The following is a 22,833-nucleotide window of genomic DNA, read 5'->3' on the forward strand; positions in this document are numbered from 1 at the left end:
TCCTGGGTATTACAGGAAACTGGGGGATATAAACAGTGAGTGCAGCTGGTCTGTTGTTGATAGGTATGTTTAGTTTCACTTGTGATTCCTAAAGCCATAAAAGGACTTGTTTTGAACGCGAGTCTTTATTCTCCAAGCTGCCCTGCTCTCCTCCCAGACTCAGAGAAACATGGCTGCCGGCTTGCTGTTTTTGGTTTGTGCAGTTGCTGTGCTGTACTCCACCAAAGCTCAGGATTCTTACAATGGGCTGCCTGAAATCTACAAGAAAGGAGTGGATCTGGCAATAAAACAGCTCAGCACCCACGATAAGGTCCAAAACCATTATCGCTTTTTGAGAACTGTGGAGAAGTTAGAACAGGAGGTAAGCATCATTTAGATTTGGCTGTCGACTCTTTTGAAAACTCTTGACCAGCATCAGTGTTATCAATGTTTTTGCTTAACGTTCTGTATAAAAACATCAGTCTATCTGTAATAGGGTGAGATAGCCTTGCTGATTGCACCAGCAGTCTTCTAAAGCTCTGCTGAAGAACATAAATGTTTTTAGCTAAAACTTAAAAGACAACATTGAATTATAATGTTAAAAAAAGAGGAAAAATACTTTAAATTCTGCTTTCAGTGCTTTCAGCCGCAGTTCTCTGTGGCTCCGGAGAATTCAGGTTCAAACTTGTTTTCCCATCTCTATTGGATTATGTGAACTTTGAAACTTAAAACATTCACAAGCATTTAGATTTATGTGCAGAAAAACAAAACAGTTACAGTCTGCTAAAAAAAATTAAAGGAACACTTTGAAAATGCAACAAATCTGAATGGGGAAAAAATCATGTTGGATTTTTAGACTGTTATCAGGGGTATGAGTGGTGTACATGTGGCTGCATGTGCAAGGTAAGATGCAGGGTGCTTTGGGGGCCAAACAGACTAAACAAAGCCAACAAAGATTGTACAGATGTGAGACTGAGAGAGTGAGGCAGATAACTGAACTGCAGCAGATTTTATCCCCCAGATCTGCTGATGACTTCAGCTGAGTATTGTTGCCAAGAAGACAGTGATGTTTGCTACGTATCTACAGACACTCATAATTACGCAAGGGCTCATGCAGTAAACATGTATCTGTTTATCTGTTGATGCACGCCAAGGGGCACAGCTGCAGTGGATTTAGTAAACCTGAAACATACTAAAGCTAAAGTGTTTCCCATTGGCCTTCTTGCTTGTTTACCACTTTCTCAGACTGTTTGTACAATTTGGCCCTTAATTGTTGCCTTCCTGTACATAACCTCTGTACCACAGTGCTTTGCGTGAGCTGACTACTACAGAAAAATCAGCGATGAAACCTGCTAGGTTTTAGTCCATATTGCAATTGAACCTCATAAAATTTACCTCTGTTTCTTTCAGGATGCATTTCATGTGAAATACTTGTTCCATCACGTTCACCTGAAACCCACCAAGTGTCCGAGAGGAACAACTGAGACTGACCCTCAGAGATGCCCCTTCAGGAATGATCGAGTGAGCGAATGCTAACATTAAAAAAAAAAGTCGCCTTTATTTTATTTATTGCCAGAACTAAAGCTCTTTATGTTGTCATTGCTCCACAGCCTCTGATGGATTGTGCAATTTGCTTCAAAGCATTTGAAGACCAGATAAAAGATGAACCCAATCCATATGTTCACTGTATCCAGAAACCGAGACTCACAGAGGTAATTTTACTCATGTGTTTAAAAAAATTCTTTTTTTTTTTTTTTTTACATTTTATACTTTTTGCTGCATAAACCTTTTTTTTTTGCTGTTGATGACTCAAAAACCTAGATTAGATCCGGATGGTCTGTGGTAGAGACCGGAGCTGTTTGTTTAGTTTTCCGAGTGTGAATAATCGCCAGACATCTTTTTGTGTTCTATCTTGATTCAGGAGATGAAGCAAGCCAGGCTGCAGCACTACAGAAACATGATCTACCACACAGGCTCTCCTACACTTTTGTCTCGTACTAGCGGCTAATAAGATCCTAATTGCAGCACAAATATATCCACAAAACTATAAAGGCAATCTTTAATTACCTTAGTTAAGAGGTTGCATGTATACTCATCTGTAGTGTCACTTTTTTAGTATTCACTTACTCGCTTGTGATAAACACGTGAAAGGAGGCTTCTTTCCTTTTGAATTAAATGTATTCCATGTGTTACATGAAATAAAAAGAGTAAAACATCTGTGTGTGTGCAATAAATCACCCCTCCGTTGCATTACCCAACAACAATGCATGACTGTGTTGTTTATATTTGTTAGAAATTCAGATTCTTTACAGGCCAAATTTTATTTTCAAACAAGCAACAAGGAAGATAATTGCAGCAAAAGTAATAGCTGCAAATGTGCTTCAGCAGAATATTAAGCAAAGACTGAGAGTACATAAGGTACATATTAGTACATACATTTGCAAAGATTTACATGCAAACTTTTTTCACTTTGTCATTTTTTTGTGTGGAATTTTGAAGCGGAAAATTTGTTCAATCCATTTTGGAATAACGCTGTAAAATGTGGAACAAGTGACGCACTGTGAATGTTTTCTGGATGCACTATACATACTCAACATTTGTTAAGTGTTCATAAGGCCTATGTTTGACTCTGAAATCTTCACGAGTTTTCATTTCATGGAAATAAAATATTTAAATGACCATCCCATTTGCTTTCCTGGCCCAAATACAACTGTTTTTTGGTGCAGGTGACAACAAAGAGCCATCTAATGAAGTCAAAACAAAAAAAAATTGCACTAATTACTGCTAAACTTTATATTTGTCCTGGTGCCAAAAGCTTGTCACCACAATTTGGGCTTGTTTCCAGGATCTGGATTAGTGAACCAGGACTTAATTGTAATAATACATTAGGATTTAGTCTAATTTCTCTTTTGACAACCGTGGTATTCCCCACTGAGTGTGTTTTAATCTCCTATAATAGAACTTGGTTTGCACTCAGTGCTTGGTTTTCCCTGCTCTTCTCACGCATTTGGAGAAATATGGCTGCTGGCTTGCTGTTTTTGGTTTGTGCTGCGGCTGTGCTGTATTCTGCTGAAGCTTGGCAGCCTTACAATGGGCTGCCTGAAATCTACAAAAAAGGTGTCAATCTGGTACGGCGAGAGCTCACCACTCATTCTAAGATCCGACACCGTTATCAGTTTTTGAAAACTGTGGACAAGTTAGAAACTGAGGTAAGCATCTTTTTGGTTTGGATGTTTGCTCTTTCACCAACTTTTCCCCTTTTTCTTTTATTTTCTAATGAAACCTGTAGCTGCCTCACTGATGGGGTGTGATAACCTTACTGACTGTGTCAACAGTCTCCTAAAGGTCTGCATAAGAACAGAAACAGCTAAAATTTAAAAGACAAATGTTAAATCCTAATGTTAAAGAGAGAGAAAAACACTTGAAATGTTGGTTTCAGGTAACACCGATTTGACGCACTTTTCCTCTCTCTCTTCCTCTCTCCTTTTTTTTGCCAAATAGCAGCTGTACAGAGAAAGGTTTGCTTAAACTGAAACTGTTGACAGATTATGTTTAGATAATGAGGTGCAAAGACTGGAGTACTATTTAACAGACTGATGTTTCCACACAGCTGTTCATTAGAATCAAAACTGATGCGTATTTGGTGAAAACTTGCAGGATTTCACATTTCTTCCTGTAGATAATGAATGCGTTGCACAGCCACGACAGCATAATTAGACATTAAAGTTAAGAATAGCCAAAGGTGGCAAAAGTAGAGACATTCTTTACTTAAGTAAAAATACAGAAAAAATACTCCAGTAAAAGATGAAATACTGAATCAACTTCTTTAGTAAAGTAAAAGTGAAAAGGTCCAGGCTCTGAAATGCACTCAAAGTAAGAAAGTAAATATCTATTTTCTGTTGCCTACATCGTAGAGGGTGAATTTGACTCTGCATCTAAACAGGAAAATGAGTACAATAAGGGGTTAAAGTGGGATTCAGCAAGTGGGAGAAACCTAAAACTGGCTGTAGGGGCTCAGTGTGAGGAAAACAATCACAACTCACAATAATTTCTTAGTGTACAGACTGTGATCAGCTGACCTGCTGCTCTTTGTGGATTTACACAAAGAGTTCAACAAGATATAAGCTTCATGAGCTATCTTGGCTGACTGCCATTTCCTACTTTAATACTGTTACTGTGGTATACTGTATATTGTCTTTGTACTATAGACAGTATTCAGTTGGTATAAAGGTGGAATTAAATGAATTAGTCTCTGAATCATTTGATGTAGCCGGACACTGACCATGAGCATCACAGCCTCTGTGCACCGGTCAAAATCACTGTTCTCTATTTTTAGTTCACCACAGTGATATATTTTGGAATTTGGCCCTTGACTGTTTGTCTTCCTCTGCGTGATCTCTGAAGATGAAGATTCATTTGGACTTTTATTCTGCCTCCTGGCATCCTGCACTTGGAGGTGCACTCCTGGAGGTGGAGCCATATGGAGGCCACAGCCCCTGCAGATTAAAGTGTGACCACCACAAACAACCAAAGAAAAGCCCTGTAGCCTGTTAGTGGGCTGTGGGCATAGACCTGGAGTTACGTTGAGTAACAGTTTTTTTCTGGCAGATTTCTTTGTGGAACTTTTTCTCTGTGGTTGCATGAATCTGAATGCGTTTGCCTTATAAAAACATTTCATTCATTTAAGCATTAATGTAAGCATGCATCCATTCTCTGGGTTAGACTCCTTTTTGCCTTCAGATGTGCTTTAAAACTTCATGGCGTAGATTCAACAAGTTGCTTGAAACATTCCTCAGAGATTGTGGTCCGTATTGCAGTGGTGCGTCGACCACAAAATCCCAGTACACGAGTAGTTTCTTAAATAGTCAGACCAGCCTGTCTGGCACCAACAATCATGCCATGTTCAGTGTCGCTTAATTCCCCTGTCTTCTTTCTGATGCTCAATTTGAAGTTTAGCAGGTTTGCTTGACCATCTCTACCTGCCCAAATCCACTGACTTGCTGCTTTTCTTTCAGAGTGGATTTGACGGGAAATATATCTACCACCACTTTCTCCTGAAACCCACCATTGCTCCACAGCTTCTGATCGATTGTGTCATTTGCTACAAAGCAATAGCAAACCAGATAAAAGGCAAACCCGAGCCATATGTTCATTGCATCCAGAGACAGAGACTCACAGAGGTATTATCACTCAAATGTAAATGTTTAAAAAGTGTCTTACATTTTATGTTCTTCTCCTACATTAATTTCCTAGATATTTTACCTGTTATCAAACAAATGTTGCAATAAGTCAATCTTTTTGTCTCAAACTGCTCTTCTGATGGCCCCCAAACCATTGAGCCTGGTGAAATGGCTTCATCGGTGAAATGGTTAGATTGGGACAGTTTGGAATAAAGTTGGATCTCTTTGTTTAGTTTCCTTTGTGTGAATAACCAAATGTGTTTATGTGTTCTTTCTTGATTCAGGAGATGAAGAAAACCAGGTTGGGTCACTACAGAAACATGATCTACCACAGTGGCGCTCCTACACTTTTGGCTTTGACTGCCAACTAAAAATAAATTCCTCATCGCAACTCAAATATATGTTTTTTTTTAGCTGTAAGAAAATACTTTAGTTAATAAGTTACCTTAGTCAAGTGGTTGCTTGCATACTCAACTGTAGTGTCACTTTGATTGCTACTATTTACTTACTAATGATAAATGTGTTGAAGATAATAATAATTGTATGCTTTCTCTACTACACAATGAAAAGAAAATCAGATGTGTGTGTTATTTACGAGACAGGGGAAGCTAATCTGAACATGAACGAGTGACTATCTAAATAAAACAGGACATAAGACACAGACTGAGACCTAGAGCAAGATGTGAAAATGTGATACAGGGAACAGACATGGAGACATGACTGACACAAAAGAATGAAACACAGAGAGATGATCAAGGGAACAGGAAGTGATAAACACAGGGACCAGGACTTGAGAGGGAAACAAGAAAACAAAAGACACAGGGCACGGAAAGACCAAACAGACAGAGAAGAGACAAACTGGGCACAAAGAGGTGACTAACATAATCAAACAGGAACCAACAGCTAGATATAGAAATAACAAAACTCAGAGGTATTAGGAAATACTAAACTCAAGACGAATTCATAACTAGAACATGAAAATCTCTTGATTCCAAAGAGATGAATAATAAGTCCAGAGCAAACTCAAAACATTGGGTCAGCGACCAACAATGCATTAGTGTGTCTGCCAGATTTCCATGATGAGACCAAAGTCCTTGTCATGGATAGCTGCCCTGGTTTGCACTGGTTTGGTGTTTAACTAATTAAGACTGCAGATACTGTAATAACAATAAATCCAAGTAAATTAGGTTCCATAATAACTCAAATACTAACCCAGGTCAGGCTACCATTTCACTTACCTAAGCTGATCTGGCTCATGGCTGAATCCTGAAAGTTTTAAAAACTTTGAGATTTTTATTATTTTCACTTTTTAACATCCTGCCATTATTTCAGCAATTAGGTAGAACAGAATAGTAAAATATATTTTGAAAAAAGGTAAAAAACTGTCACGGTCCTGAGTCTGTGGACTCAGTGGTTTTGGTTTTAATTATTATTATCTTGTGTTTTGGGTTAATTCTTAAGATTTTCTTGTTCTTAGGGTTTGGCTTCTGTTTTGAGCTCCTTCTGTTCTGTGTCTCTGTGCCTGTCCTGGTCCCACGTCTCTGTGTTCGATCCCTGTTCCCATGTCTAATGTCTTAGTGTTAAGCTCGGGTTCTGGGTGTACCTGTTATATTTCCTGTTTTACTTTGATAGTCCCTTTCCTGTGTGTAGCTGTGTCTGGTTTTCTTGCCCTTGTCTCTTCAGCTCTGATTCCCCCTCGTCTCCCATTCCCTGATTGCTCCTGTGTGTATTTAAGCCCTGTGTTTTCCTCTGCTTGTGACTGGTCCATCTGTGTTACCTCTGCGTGTTATCCTGTTTTTCACCCTGTGCTTCACCCTGCGTGTTATCCTGCATATCTTTCTGCATATACTTTCTGCATTTTCTTTTGCGATTCATGGTTTCAGGTTTGTTTCTTTAGTTTTTGCCAGTTTAGGTTTATATTACTTTCTGTCCTTCCCATCTTCGCTCACTCTGTATTCTCATCATTTTGAAAATAAAGCTTACTCACATCAAAGCTAGTGCCTGCATTTGAGCCCTTCGTTCACCACTCTGCACATCTGCCACCGCAGCTGTGACCAAAACGGAAAAAAAAACCCCAATTCTTTTACTTTAATTGCAAATACTATGTGCTACTTTAACGAGTTTAGCAGCAAAAACTTGAAGTAATCATCTTTGGTTTGACTTTATCAGCGACTGACATCATTGTGGAGGAATTTTGGCCCTGTCTTCTTTACAGTGTTGCTTTGGGTCATTGAGGTTTTGTCATAAAACGGCTGTGTGCAGGCAGGAAAAAGACCCAAACCCAAACCTCGGACCCTCCAGCGGAGACAGGCGACTGGACAGGCGTTCCAGAACCCCTAGCTGATGTGGCATGAGGCTGGGCAGGCTCCTCGGGCCCTCCAGCTGACGTGGCACGAGTCTGGAGAGGTTCTCCTGAACCCCCGGCGAATGAGAAAGGTTGCTGGAGGGGCTCTTCTGGGCCTCCAGCAGGAACAGGCGGCGGCGTGGGAGCCGCAGAGTGCTGAGCAGGTGACTGAGCAGCAATAGTCCCTCTAATCTTTCATGTGTCTAAGCGAACACACAAACTCCTGAGCGATCCCTTGGACCACTGTGAGCAACATTGGACGTGTGCACTGTGGTCACGCCAGCATCGAATCCATCCAAGTTACATGGTTTATTAAAATAATCAAATTACAACATTTATATTTATGTTAGACTACTTTTAATTAAGTGCTTTAGCCCACTTACAATGAAAATGTAAAAAAATCTTGTTCATGACCTGTGTAGTATGTTAACACTATTGGAAGTAAAAATAACTTGAACTCCAATTTTGAAAACACAACTTTCTTTTTTTTAAATAAAGCTCTGACTTGTATTATGAGTCTGTGGTCTGGGAGAGAGTCCTGTAACTCTCTGTCTGCAAAATACAGTAAATAATGACCAATGTTGGGCAATTAATTATATAGTTACTTCTTAAAAAAGTTACTGAGTTATGCAAACAACAAAGTTTTTTGCAGCTGTTTACCTAAAAAGCATTTTTTTTAAAAATAAACATTTCAAACTATTTACAGAACAGTAAGGCCGTGATTGACAACATGGTCAACAAGTGTTGCCCTAATTTCATTAGGAATCGGCCTATGTATTTGGCGTCTTCTCCCTCTTCCCCTGTTTTGTCCCCACCGCCTCCTCACCCCTCTTCCACGATGCTGACCTTCCATTTCTGTGTCACAGAATCGTAGAAATGGTACACACTATGTCCTGCTCGGTTCATATATGCTTGCCAATTGAGGGGTTCATGGGATTGATTGATGAGTGACTGTGAACAAGTGGCTTATCACTGGTTACAACTGATACTTCACACACCTCCTCGTCAGTGAAAGCTGAAGTTCACCTGAGAGAAATTGTTCAATTTCGGGGACATTTCCAGGAAAAAAAAAAAAAAAAAGGTATAACATTTGCTTGACATCTAATTCACCAATTTTGTATGCAATGACTCAAGCAATAAAATGAAGACTATTAGTTTTATTGGGAACGACTATTCAGCATCTAAAAGTATAGTTCATTTTGACTGACATGACATAAGCAAATGATAATGTTGTCGGCAGCAGAGAATTGTACGAAAGCAACTGATACATGTCCAAGAGCATTTACAATTTGTTCAGAGGAAAGAGAAATTGCTACTATGATGTGCACAAATGACTAAATGTTGTGGAGGTTGCACTAATGGCTTTGAGAATTTTCATTCTGATCTGAGAAAAGCACCAAAGCGACTGAGAAAAACTGTAAAAACACAGAGAATATTTAATCCGTGAACTCATTAAACCGGTGTTTCCAAACCTTTTTGGTCCATCAACCCTTGAAAGGTCTCTCAGTTGGACCTCTTGTCACATGATTTCTACTGTGGCCCAAAGAGGTTACTGGAGAAATATAATGTAATCCCCACAAAATGCTTACAAACTGCTGCTTTTTTTTCTCCTTAACTGTATTATCATGAAGCCTTTTAAGGAACTATATTTATAAAGTGTGTAAAACTGGCTTGGCTACACTAACAAGGACATTTTTCTGTAATACCTGTACATTCACTTTTTCTTAGCAGAATTTAAGCAGAATTAAAGAACTGGCTTTTAAAGAAAGTACTTTTCTTTGGAGTACTGAGCCTTTGATTTCTTTTGCCACCAATGTCCAACAAGGATCATCATGTTTTAAAGCCACCACGAGGCCTGTTTTGTGTTCTGCTGGCAGAAAGAAAGGTTTTATTTTTTGTTGGTAAAAACAAAGAGCCATCTAATGAAATGAAAATAAAACTTGGCACCACATGCTTAGCTTGTTTCCAGGATCTGAATCAGTGAACCATGGCTTCATTGTAATAATCTAAGTCCTCTTTTGGCACTGAGCATGTTTTCTGTTGGAAAGTTTTAAGCTATGACCTCCTTAGTGTTACAGGAAAGCGGGTGGGATATTAAGTAAACAGTGAGTACGGCTGCTGGTCTGTCGATGATCAATGTTTTTAGTTTCACTTGTGATTCCCAGAGCCATAATAGGACTTGTTTTGAACTCGGGTCTTTATTCTCTAAGCTGCTCTCCTCCCAGACTCAGAGAAAAATGGCTGCTGGCTTGCTGATTTTGGTTTGTGCAGTTGCTGTGCTGTACTCTGCTGAAGCTCAGGATTCTTACAATGGTCTGCCTGAAATCTACAAGAAAGGAGTGGATCTGGCAATGCAACAGCTCAGCACCCACGCTAGGATCCAACACCATTATCGCTTTTTGAAAACTGTGGGGAAGTTAGAAACTGAGGTAAGCATCTTTTAGCTTTAGCTCTTACAAGCTCTTCAGATTTTTTTGTTTCATAATGACACCCACTTTGAAAACATGTAGCGTCACTGATGGGGTGAGATGAAGTTTGTGACAACACTCTCCTAAATGTGTGCAGGATATTTTCAGCTTAAATTTAAAAGACAAACATTGAATTTAATCTTAAAAAGAGAAAAAAACCCAAAAGTCTGCTTTCAGTTAACACTGACTTGGCACACTTTTCCTCTCTCTTGCTCCGGGGAATTCTGGCTCATACTTGTTTTCCTATCTGTACGCAAGATGTTAAATGTCAGGGAGGAAAATGTTTTCAGCAGAGAAAAAAACAGGATGAGGTGTGTCTCGGTGAGAATGTGCACATTAAAGACTCCTTTCACTCCTTTCTTTTTCAAATATAAGGCCTTACAGAGGAGGTTTAGCTAAAACTGAAAGTGTTGAATGTGAAACTTTCAAACACTGGAGCCTTTCACAGTCTGCATACCAAAGTGTCCTTGTGCAAGATACAGAAACCCAGAGTTGCCCTCTAAAGGATTCATTGTGGTGTGAATGTGTATGAATGTTAGGAAGAGGCATAGAAAAAAACATGCTTTTTTGAATAGGTATTGTTGTATAGAGTGCTCTGAGAGTAAAAAAGCACAATATAAGAACCAGCCCATTTACCATTTACAATCAAAAAAGATGTATATCTGGTAAAAAGTTGTAGGATTTCACATCAGGATGTACATGTGGGTACGTGTGAATGGTGAGATGCAGGGTGCTGTGGGGAGAGCGAGGCAGATAACTGCTACAGCTGGTTTTATCTCAGATCTGCTGATTACTTCAGCTGAGTATTGCTACTGTACCTGCACGTATACTGAAGAACAGAGAGAGATTTGATGGATATCTCCACACACTCATAATAAAGCTCTGGCTGTCACCAGTGTAAGTGCAATTTATCTGGTGATGTACTTTCAAGCCAAGAGGCTCAGCTGCAGTGGATTATCTGCTATTTCAGGAAATATGTTCTTTATTCTCCAAACTTTGATGAAAATGAGCTTGTGCATAATAACCTGCAATAAACAGAAAATAAAATCAGTAGTTAGGTGTTGTTAGTTGCTTTAAATTACCCATATGCTACTATTTAGTATGCCAGTTTTCCATTTCACTTGTGTTTATAACACTCATCACGTCTTCCTCGTAGTCCTTGGTTCCCTAATGTTCCCTTTGGCCTGCTTACTTGTTTATCAGTTTGCTGTTTTTGGAATTTAGTCCTCGATTGTTTGCCTTGCTCTGCACGACCTCTGCGCATGAAGATTTATTTGGACTTTTATTCTGCCTCCTGGCATCCTGACATGTGTCCTCTTTCCAGAAACTGTCTCATAGTTTAGGAGGTGGAGCGAAGTGGAGGCCACAGCCCCTGCAGATTAAAGTCTGACCATCACAAACAACCAAAGAAAAGCCTGTTAGTGGGCTGTGCACACTGAACTGGAATTACATCAAGAAACTACATTTCTAACAGTTTTGTCTGTGGAACCTTTTCTCTGTGGCTGCTGTTCCCACACAAACACATTAAAGATTCAGTTTATTGCATTTATTTTATGGGCTTTATCAGCCATTAGGGATGAGAAAGATGATAAGAATTTTGTTATCGAATCAATAATTTTGTTAGAATTATTGTTACCACTTATTGATTGTCATTGGGATGGATCTATTTTGAGAGTCACCACAATTACTAGGCAGTATATCAAAGACATTACATTTGTGCAAATTAATTGCCTGCCGTGTAGTCGAACACAAAGCTGAAAACACAAAGCAAAAATGAAAAACAGCCCACAGAGACTTTAAAATGATCAACTTTAGAAACATGAGACGGTAGAAAAAGAGGCAGCAGCCTGACTGCGCATTGGTTTGTTACCTGTTGAAGTTCAGGGTCTGGCTGCTGGGCTGGGGTCGGCATTCAGTCAGCTTTAAAATCACTCTGGATTTTTGGCTAGCTTGACGTTAGCATCCTGTCTGGCTAGCTCAATGTTAGCATGCTGTGTGCGGATACTTGGAAAAAGCTGAAGTTGTCCTAGCAGCATAATGCAGCTGTTTCTGTCCAAGATGCAGTTTCCACTTAACCATCGTGCTTTCGACCTTTTCAATCCATCAATTCTCTTCCATTTATCCTTATCAGGGTTGCGGGGTTTCCGAGCTAGCATAGGGCAAGAGGAAGGTTGCCAGCCTGATGTAGGGCTAACACTGAAAGACAAACAAAACAAAACAACCCAACAACATTCACTTGGGCAATTTAGAGTCACCCAAACCCACTAACTGCATGTCTTTAAACAGTGGGAGAAAGCAAGAGTACCCGCAGAGAACCCACACAGACATGGGGAGAATATGCAAAGTCCACACAGTGCGTTGTCCTTTTGATACAAGACAGAATGGATCCATGCTTTCATCTAAATGTTGAGGTTGCAGGATAGTTTCTCTTTTTCAAACCGGTTGTTGTAAACCCTAGAGATGGTTGTGTTGAAAAATCCCAACAGATCGGCATTTTCCAAAACACTCAAAGCAGCCTGTCTGGCACCAACAACCATGCCAGATTTAGTTTCACTTAATTTCCCTTTCTTATGCTTTATTTGAACTTTAGTAGGTTGTCTCAGCAGTGTTTACATCAATTCAGTTGCTGCCATGTGATTGTCTGTTAAGATATTTGCATTGACAAATCAGCTGAACAAACATATCAAACAACGTGTTTGTAGCTCCTTATAAAATTATCCTATGTTCTCTTTCAGGGTGGATTTGGTATGAGATACTTCTACCACCACTTCCACCTGAAACCCACCAGGTGTCCGAAAGGAACAACTGAGACTGACCCTCAGAGATGCCCCTACAGGAATGATCGAGTGAGCAAATATGTTTTTAAAAAAGGAGTGTTAACTTTACCATCTATCGAAGCATCAGCACCACTGTTATGCTCTTCATGTTGTCATTGCTCCACAGCCTCTGATGGATTGTGCAGTTTGCTACAAAACATCAGGAGAACAGATAGAAGCCCAACCCAACCCATACGTTCACTGTATCCAGAAACCAAGACTCACAGAGGTAATATTACTCATGTGTAATAAGCACATTTTGGGTTGTAAAAAAAAACATTGTTGTCCTTTTCTATGTTTTTGCTTTTGATGTTCTTCTGCTCTCTATTTTACTTTTAAAACTCTAGACATTTTTTAGCTTTCTGTGTAGTTTTCTACGTGTGAATAATATTCACACATTCATCTTTTTGTGTTCTTTCTTGATTCAGGAGATGAAGAAAGCCAGGTTGGATCACTACAAAAAAATGGTCTACCACAGTGGCGCTCCTACACTTTTGGCTGTGAAAACATAGATTCCCCATCGCAGCTCAAATATATCCAGAAAGCTATAAGGAAAGAAATCTGTAGTAACCATTAGTTAACTGGTTGCATGCATACTCCACTTTGATTATTATCATTCACTCACTCATTTGTGATAAACGTGTGAAAGAAGTGCTTTTTTCTTTTTGAACTCACTGCATTCCATGTGTGACATATAATAAAAAGAGGACAAACAGCTGTGTGTGTAATAAATTACCCAACCGTTGCATTACCCAGGAAATGTAACAATGCATTACTGTGTTGTTTAAACTTGTTAGAAATCCAGATTCTTTACAGGCCAAATTCCTCACCATAGAAACATGCTCACCCACAAAAAGACTTTGTCTCATCTAAAAACCACTTTTCTGCAGGGCTTCTAAGGAACACAGCAACGTTAAGCTGGTTAAGACTGCAGATGTTACTGTAATAATATGTGCAATTAAATTTAATTCTACAATAAACTAAATACTATTTCATTTAATTAACATGATTTTTAAATTTGGCTCAAAGTTGAATCCTAAAAGCTTTAACCCTTTAAAACCGGTTGGAGCGGCACGCTCCGTTTTGCCTAACTATTTTTAAATCCCGGTACCACTGCAACCACGTAAGCTAGCGCAATAATTTTTTTTGCATATGAAACCGGAGGAGTTGTACTTACATCTTATGCCATCAGCTTGTCCTTGGTCACGGTTTCCTTCCACACATAGCTTTGCAAAAACTGCATAAAAAGCACTTGCAGCAACACAAACATAATATTCCAGAAACACGCTTTGCCGATCCGATCAGCTGTTCATAACACTTCCGGCCATCAGCACGAACTATCGCATGTCCGCCATGACCTGCCCGAAACCGGAAGTGACGTCATTTCGCGGAAATGTAGTTTCTTACCATCAGGGCCTCATGAGCCTATACTGGTGTTTTTAAAAGTTATGTTTGACTTTATGACTTTCTGTGTCATTTCTGGGATGCTTAGGACTCATATTGCACTGCTGGAAATAGTTTATTTTGATGCATATGCTGTTTTTTTGCAAATTTGCACTATAATATTTATTTTCGTTTTTCCTGCAGTATATAAAAATTGGTGTATTTCAAAAATAAAACTATGAAGACACTTAAAATAAATTTCCTGTGGTGGGAAACTATTTTGTGCAACTTTTTTGTATTTACAGTTTTGAGGGATAAGCCTCTTAAATTTCTCTAACTAGAAGAAATTTTTCTAACTTTTAATTTTTTTTGTAGTTTATTGCACTTTTTTGCAATTTATGTAATTACTATGCACTTAATGCAGACATATTATTAAAATTTAGGCTGTAATGGTTGTATTGATGTATATCAACTTGAAATGCTCCCAAAAATGACACTACAGTATGTAAAAATATAATATAAGCTCTGGCGGACTTGGTTCTATGGTAGGTCTTAAAGGGTTAAAAGTTGTTTGAAAACCTTGAAGATTGTTTTTTTCTTTACCTTTTAATATCCTGGTATTACTTGAACAATTGAGCAGAACAGAACCGCAAAATAAAAATTTTAAAAGGTGAGAATGACAGCCAGGTTTTTTTTTATTTTCTTCGTTAAACTGCACAGATTACATGTATTTTTTTTTAATGTTATAGTCTTAAGAGAAAAGAGTGAGAAGACAGAAATGCAAATTCTTAATGTAGTTAATTCAAAGTACTACTTAAAATTACTCAAAGCACAGGGCTGCCTAGAAAAAGATTTGCCCTTACAGGAGAAAACTTGTTGAAGAGGTACTTCGTAAAGTCCCTGAAGGCATGACCTTGAATGCTGCATGCTGTATAATCACACTTGTCTATACAAAGATGTTGACTGATTTGCCAAGACCGAAAGGTCAGAACGATTAAATTATAGTCTGTCAAATAGTCTGTCAAATTTTAAATGTCAGACGAACAAAAGCGTAAAAAGTAGGGCTTAATGCCCCTTTCTCAGCCCCCTTTTCACTTTTTGTCACCGCCCTCATCTGTGGTATATAAAAATGTAAATTTTACCTCTCACACATCACCTCTCTGAATTTGCTGAACTGGTCGAAGACATTCAAGCCTGTAAGTATACTTTAAAATAAATGCATTTTGTTAAATATCTGCAAATGAACAGAAGTTTGCAATTGTTATCAAGTTTTTTGGATACAAACGAATGTAAGAAGAACAGGTTTCATTGATGCGCACAAATAAAATTCTGACTTTGTTGTGTGTTGCAGAATCATGAGCAGGAACTTCTTGTCCAAAAATGATGAGCTCCGGAGGGGAGACTACCTGGTGTCCAACAACAAGCAGTACAAAGCTGTATTTCAGGTGACTAAATTTTCTCAGTTCAGAAGCTCATAAAAGCCTTGTTTTCCAGTCATGCGTGCTGACAGTTATCTAATGTGTGATTTCTTTGTGGCTGCAGGGTGATGGCAATTTTGTCATCTATGGCTGGAAGCCTTTGTGGACTTCAGACACTGAAGGATCAGATGCCGTCCGTCTGTGCATGCAGGCTGACTGCAACCTGGTCATGTATAACAAGTGTGACACGCCTAAGTGGCACACAAACTCTTCCAACTCTGCCAAGTGCAACATGTGCCGTCTTCAACTGAACGATGACGGCAAACTGGTGGTAAACAGAGAGTGCGAAGAAATCTGGAGCTCTGAAAAGTCCAAAGGCTCGAAGTGATGCTTGTGTGCAATCGTCCTTTGACATAAACCTTCAGCGATGCTGTTAAAGCAACATATACCAGCTCATAAACAAGCCGTTCCTTTTTCTTTCTGGTTAGCTTTGCAAGATTCTGAATCTTAGCTCTGAATGTGCATTTTTTCTCTTTACAGCTTCCCAAAGTATTGTAACCAAGTGGCAAAAAATAAAAATAAAATGAAAGGTATTTGACCAACCTCTTGTTCCCTGTGTTTATATTCATGCCATTAAACAGATTTTCTTAAGTATTAATAAATAATAAAACTTTGAGGTATGTAGCTGATATCAAAACTAACACAGATTTTGTAGATGACTCTGGCCTGCATTGAATATTAAACATTTTTTTCAGTTTTATTTCTTTTTCCCTGAATTAAGTATCTTCATGTTGTCGAGACCTAATAGCAACTGATATTTTTCCTTGGCCCAGTTCTTTTTTTCAGTTTATATACTCTCCTTTGGCTCAGTTTACAAAACGAATACAGTACCTCATTTCATCTGTGGCTCCAAAACTGTAGACAAACTGTTGCTTCCCATCAGGACATTCCCACCCTTAGACTCTTTAACCTGTTTGAAACACATGTTTTTCCTTTGTTAAATTAAGTACTAATGCCACAAAGACTGGCTGTGAGCAGTGCAGAAATAACTACTTTGACCTTTTATTTTAATTGGAGGTACGGAGTGCAAATTTTCAGCATAGTAATCATCTTCAGTCTCTTACATTATTGTGTGGGAATTTTGGCCCCACTCTTGTTCACAATGTGGCTTCAGTCCATTGAGGTTTGAGGATGTTTATTAATGTAACGCTCTCTTAAGCTTCCACTACAGCATAGGTGTCAAACTCTGGCCCGCGGGCCAAATTTGGCCCGCAGCCTAATTACATTTGGCCCGCGAAGCCATACCAAATTACTATTAGAGCTGGCCTACTGGTATTATACTACGGAGCCCCGCAGGGTACACGGGAGAAAAAAAAATTTAAGACGGACTTTTGCGAGATCTCGCAAAAGTTTTAGCCGCATGCTTCGGAGGCCGCCAGCTCGAAGCCGACCGGGAGGTCGAGGCACGATGTGCCGGGAAAGCGGTGTTCCTCCCGGCTGTAGTAGGTCTCGACCTCCCGTTAGCTTCGAGCTAGTGTGTGTCAGATCTCCGAAAACATCGGAGCACTTTTGCAAATATGTGATGTCTTGTAAACCGAGCAGGTATCTGACGTTTACACAACTACATTCATGCCTCAAAATATCTTAAAAGTGTATTTTGTTACCCAGAAAGAGTAATATTACAACTAAGTAGCTGCCGCCATTGTTGGAATTCAACTTTTGCGAGATCTTGCAAAAGTTTTGCGAGATCCCGAGTTTGTTTTGCGAGATCTCGCAAAAGTCCGTCCTAATTTTTTTTTCTCCCATGTCCCCTGCGGGGCTCCGTATTATACAGCTAATATATATATTGTTTAGTATTAACCTTTGCTTGTTCCATATTCAGTTTTTCAGCAAAACTTGTTTTGCTGAAAACAGTCCATAAAAATGGACTGTTTTTGCTGAAAACAGTCCATAAAAAAAGATTCATTCTTATATCTAGAGGAAGAATTTTTTTTCAATAAATATTAATGTTAGCCCGCGACTTTGTTCCAGTTTTGAATTTTGGCCCACTGTGTATTTGAGTTTGACACCCCTGCACTACAGCATTTCAAACTTGGACTGGGCCATTGCAACACCTTCATTCTTTCATTTTCAGTCATTCTGTTGGTGTTGTTGCTGCTGTGCTTGGGATCATTTTCACATGTGACTGTAGCAGGGGTGCAGGGGGGGAGTAGGAGGGTGTAAAGCTTTAGCTGTCAGACATCGCATTTGAATCTAGAGTAATTAGGCATATAGAGCTTATGGTTGAATCAATGACTGCAATGCGCCCAGGTCCTGGGTGTGAAGCCAGCCCGCATCACCATCCCTCCACCACTGGGCTGCGCAGTTGTTATGAGGTGTTTGTGCTGATACGCTGTGTTTGGTTTCCGGGAGACAGGTTCAGAACAACTTCTCCGATACCTGTGGACAACACTGTATTAATTCTGTTGATCAACCGTGGTGTGTATTTTGGTTTCAGTGTGAATTATACAAACAGGAATTACTTTCATAGATGCAGGATCAAATTTATTTAATGGTGCTTTTTTAGACGCTGATCTGAAAGATAAAAGTGTGTGTTAGAAGCAGCTTTGCTGGATTGTTTTTAACATGGTGAAACATAATGTGAATCTTTTTTTCTTGATTCAGCATTTTTACAGGTTTTAACAGTGTGGTCTTTCTGTCTTTCTGGGAACATATAAGCCAACTTGTGAAATGAGAGTGCGCACCCCCCTCCAGAACTGTCAGCTTTGTTCGTTTCATGTGTCCTCAGTTAAAGAAACTGAATATTTTATGGATCTTAATGTTTAGAGACAATAGCGAGGTACTGACCTGTGTGTCTCTTTAAATTGGAGATGTTTAATTCAAAGGCTACATATTATTTATCTCCCACTGATTCTGCTTGGCATATGCTATGTATAAAGGCTGGCGGAAAGACCAGTTGATGCCTGGACGTGCGTTGGAAGCAGCTTTGCTACCTGCACAGAGCGTTTCTCACAGTTGGGCATTGCTTATGCAAAAGATCATAGCAACAATACAGGGTATTTCTCTGCTCCAAGACACCCGCGGTCCTTTCACACGCATGTCTGTTATAACCTGTGCTTCCATTAATGTCTGTCTGTCAGTGCTGATTATTCAAACTGTGTTAAAAACGTGACTCATTTGTTGTCTAAAAAAACATTGATATGCAATTTTACTGATTCTAAAAATAATATTTTCAAGTTTTTAGCTGGATGTCAAAAAATATGCAAAACTCTTAAGCATATTTATATAGCAAAATTCACAATGGTATAACCATGCTAAATAAAAGATGCCCAAATGTGCACCAATGCACTCTAATGCAGGCCTTTGAAGTGTGTATTAATAAGTACATGAAGTACATGAGTATGTCTGGGGAGTGTGAATGAGTGCATAGTGTTCGTTTCTGTTGCCTCCATATTGGGCGAGTGCTGAGTATTTGTGTGAATGAGGGTGGGAATGTATGCTTGTATCTGTGTGTGCCAGTTTGTCTATGTGTCATGTTGAGTCTCCACCTCTGCCTCTCAGGCCCCCCCAGGTGTGGAGGCCCAGTTCCACCCACCAAACTACCTGCCAGTGGCCGATGCCCTCAGCCGTCGGTGCGTTGGTGGTTCCGTGTTTGGGGCTGGGTGCTCAGGTGTGTATCCGGCTCACTGGGGCTCTTCTCAGCTCTTTCCCGGAGGTTTGCCCCTCTGGTGGTCCTCCTTGTCCTTTCGCACTCTGGGGGGCAACAACAATTCTGATAGCTAAAGTACCGAACGGGACAGAAAAAAAAAAGTACATGAAGTGTGCCTCTACTTCTGTAGCTGAAAAAAGTCTATATCCATAAGTTTTGGATCCACTGATTTGTTTTTAATGTGGGATCTTTTTTTCACAAACTGCAGATGATGAAATCCTCGTTATTTGAGAAAATGTCCTTAAACTTACTGTTCATACTCACTGAGTTCCCTATCTACTTCTTTACTATTTGAACAAGAAAAGCATCGTGGATTTAAAGACACAACTTAACTGAAGCAAAGCTGAAAATTTGGAATTAATTTTAGAGGGAAAGAGTGAAAATCCAAAAGCTGCTGCAATCCTTTGTATTAATGATCTCTCTCTCTCTCTCCCCAATCAGCTTTTTTCAGAATAAATGTCTTCTTTTCAATACTTTATAAATATGAAACTCATAAGAATTTGAGTTCATGCACACTGTGAAACAAGAATCTAAATCTTTGTATCACGATGATTTTTATAAAAACATGTTGTTAAGGGGATGATATGACAAATCTTTTGTGGTCCCTATTATTGATCAATGAGAAGAGGAAGAAGAGGAAGCTTGAACTCAGGCTCTGGCCATTTTCATGACGAGTGACAGCACAGACATCTGCTAACGAGAGAACATGTTTTTTCATCATCAAAGATTGTGATGTGAAGCATCAGCAGTAAGTTAAAGTGTCACTTCAGCAATGCTGCTGGGAGAAAGAAGTGTTGACTCATGTTTTTTAATAGATGACTTAAAACACTAAACTCTAATATCAGGGCTTTATTTTAAATTTAAAGAATATAACAACTGCTAAGACGAAGAGTTTTACTTCTCACTGCCCATGTTATGTTGTTGTATCCATTTAGCATGCATGCTACTTTGCTCTGTGGACTGTAAAATGTTTCACTGTATTCATGAAATAAACCAGACTTTCAATGTATGCATCTTTTACTGTTTTCCTGCTTTTGTTCATCCCAAGTTTGCTAAAACCCACAGACACCCAGAGTTATCTCACTAACAGCGTGGAGCAATCTCAGTGTATTTAGCTGTTTTTTTCCCTAAACACAATCAGCTGACTGATAGAAATGCCTGTAGTCCTCCACTTTGGTCATTGTGAACATTGAAGATGTGTTCCATAGACACCTTATACTTGTGTTTCCTTCACTTACATCTAATATTACTACGTTGTATTTAAATCCAGCTTCCTTTTATAGTTTGCCATGAAATTTGTTAAAGTATTGCTCAACGGGCCAGAAGTGCAACTCACTCTTCCCCACTTTCACAATGCTATGGTCAAATCCACAACCCCCAAAAGATGGTTTGTTAAACATGGGACAGAAGGGTAACTCCCCCATTACTGACACCGTCTCACGCACTCTAAGATATTTGACGTTTTTGTGTACAATGGTTTAGCCACAGACGTAACTTCCACTTTTTGATAAAGATCGCTCCATCTGCATATTTCTTAGGAAATTAAGCGTGCTGCGTCTTTATTAAGTTCTTATTTATAAATGTCTACACAATAATAGAAATTGAAGAAACACAGAAAAGATCATCAGAAATGAATCAGTTTTCAGCCTTCGTTCATATTGAAATGTTGAACTCTTTCCTGCTAGACCTAAGTGCAGCGTTCGATACTGCTGACCATAATATTTTATTACAGCTATTATTAAATGGAGAATCCTCTTCACACACTGAGGTTAATTATGAAGCTCCACAGGGTTCTGTGCTAAGACCAGTTCTGTTTACATTATACATGCTTTAAAAGGCATAGCATACATTTTCACTGCTATGCAGTTGGTACCCGCTGTTATTGGTTAAACTACTGGGATGTCTTAGATACATAATGAGCTTTAATTTTCAGCTTCTAAATTCAGATAAAACTGAGGTTATTGTACCGGGATGCAAACATCTTAGAAACACAAGACAAGATCCGTACTCTAAATGTAGACATTTATAAATAAAAGCTTAATAAAGACGCAGCACGCTTAATTTCCTAAGAAATATGCACATGGAGCGATCTTTATCAAAAAGTGGAAGTTACGTCTGTGGCTAAACCATTGTACACAAAAACGTCGAAAAATTTTAGAGTGCGTGAGACGGTGTCAGTAGCGAGAGACTTGCCCTTCTGGCCCACGTGTAACAAACCATCTGTTGGGGGTCGGGGATTTGACACATTAGCATTGTTCTTTTCTGACTTTCGAGTCTTTGTTTTTTGAACTGTACTGTCTGTACTCATACTGGGTCGTTAAACCCAGTGTTTTGTGCTTAATATTAGTATTATCTTATGTTTCGGACTAATTCTTGTTTTCTTGTTCTTAGGGTTTTGGTTCTTTTGTTTAGTGCTTTGTTATACCTACCTGTGTCCTCCCCCAGTGTCCCTGAATGCTTGTGAATTTCCTGTTTTACTTTGAAGGTCTGTGTCTCTCGTGTCTAATTAGGTTCAGCTGTGTCCTCCTCTGGTATGTCATTCCCCCATTCCCTTTTGTGTATTTATAGTGTGCCTGCCTGTGTTCTTTGTCGCTCCGTCTGTGTTACCTGGTGTATCTCCAGGTCTCTCTGCCCCACAAATTCCATGCAGTCTCTACTCTTCATTTTGTGTTCTTATGGTTTCAGGTTTATACATTAGTTTCTCCCAGTTTTGGTTTATGTTTTAGTTTTAGTTTTAGTTTTAGTTTTGTCCTCGCCAGCCTCGCATTTGTTTGTTATCCTCCACTGTAAATCAACACTCACTCGCATCATCAGCCTTTGCCTGTATTTTGGGTCCTCTTTCTCACAACACCACGTCCTTTGGCAATCATACTGTTGTGATACTGGGGAGAAAAGGGTAAGGTGTAAGAGACTAAATCATTACACGCAAAACTTCAAAAATCTAAAGAGTGTGTGAGGCTGTTAGCTGTGTTGTCCGGCAATAAACTTCTACAATGTGTCAGAAACGTTGTTTCTTCAATTTCTATTATTGTTCAGACATTTATAAATAAAAGCTTTATAAAGATGCAGCATGCTTAATTTCCTAAGAAATATGCAGATGGAGTGATCTTTATCAAAAAGTGGAAGAGACCGTGTCAGTAAAGAGTGAGTTGCACTTCTGACCTGTTGAGCAATGCTTTAACAAATTTCACTGCAAACTATAAAAGGAAGCTGGATTTAAATAGAACATGTTGGATGTAATTGAAGGAAACACAAGTATAAGGTGTCTATGGAACACATCTTCAGTGTTCACAATGACCAAAGTGGAGGACTACAGGCATTTCTATCAGTCAGCTGATTAGGGAAATAAAAACAGCTAAATACACTGAGATTGCTCCACACTGTTAGTGAGATAACTCTGGGTGTCTGTGGGTTTTAGCAAACTTGGGATGAACAAAAGCAGGAAAACAGTAAAAGATGCATACATTGAAAGTCTGGTTTATTTCATGAATACAGTGAAACATTTTACAGTCCACAGAGCAAAATAGCATGCATGC

The 22,833-nt window shown here is 39.1% G+C and overlaps 4 protein-coding genes across 4 annotated transcripts; all 4 read left to right on the top strand.

Annotated features, from left to right (window-relative positions):
- The first annotated feature begins 109 nt into the window (after nucleotides 1-109).
- Nucleotides 110-2,196, top strand: LOC148101465 (uncharacterized). Its single transcript, XM_087846235.1, has 4 exons — nucleotides 110-361; nucleotides 1,390-1,500; nucleotides 1,590-1,691; nucleotides 1,901-2,196. The coding sequence occupies exons 1-4, from the start codon at nucleotides 170-172 to the stop codon at nucleotides 1,985-1,987; spliced, it is 492 nt and encodes a 163-aa protein (XP_087702361.1). The 5' UTR covers nucleotides 110-169; the 3' UTR covers nucleotides 1,988-2,196.
- A 530-nt stretch (nucleotides 2,197-2,726) lies between these two features.
- Nucleotides 2,727-7,017, top strand: LOC148101466 (uncharacterized). The gene is made up of 3 exons (XM_087845644.1): nucleotides 2,727-3,188; nucleotides 4,995-5,159; nucleotides 5,444-7,017. Exons 1-3 carry the CDS (start codon nucleotides 2,727-2,729, stop codon nucleotides 5,528-5,530), a joined length of 714 nt encoding a protein of 237 aa, XP_087701770.1. The 3' UTR covers nucleotides 5,531-7,017.
- Nucleotides 7,018-9,585: 2,568 nt separating this feature from the next.
- LOC148101467 (uncharacterized) lies at nucleotides 9,586-13,555 on the top strand. Its single transcript, XM_087846234.1, has 4 exons — nucleotides 9,586-9,932; nucleotides 12,707-12,817; nucleotides 12,915-13,016; nucleotides 13,216-13,555. The coding sequence occupies exons 1-4, from the start codon at nucleotides 9,633-9,635 to the stop codon at nucleotides 13,297-13,299; spliced, it is 597 nt and encodes a 198-aa protein (XP_087702360.1). The 5' UTR covers nucleotides 9,586-9,632; the 3' UTR covers nucleotides 13,300-13,555.
- A 1,570-nt stretch (nucleotides 13,556-15,125) lies between these two features.
- Nucleotides 15,126-16,149, top strand: LOC118454511 (B-type lectin plumieribetin-like). The gene is made up of 3 exons (XM_035909580.2): nucleotides 15,126-15,366; nucleotides 15,522-15,615; nucleotides 15,713-16,149. The coding sequence occupies exons 2-3, from the start codon at nucleotides 15,526-15,528 to the stop codon at nucleotides 15,974-15,976; spliced, it is 354 nt and encodes a 117-aa protein (XP_035765473.2). The 5' UTR covers nucleotides 15,126-15,366; nucleotides 15,522-15,525; the 3' UTR covers nucleotides 15,977-16,149.
- Nucleotides 16,150-22,833: the final 6,684 nt, after the last annotated feature.

The sequence above is a fragment of the Neolamprologus brichardi genome, chromosome 9 (assembly GCF_056152115.1).
Source record: "Neolamprologus brichardi isolate AB-2024 chromosome 9, ASM5615211v1, whole genome shotgun sequence".
NCBI lineage: Eukaryota > Metazoa > Chordata > Actinopteri > Cichliformes > Cichlidae > Neolamprologus > Neolamprologus brichardi.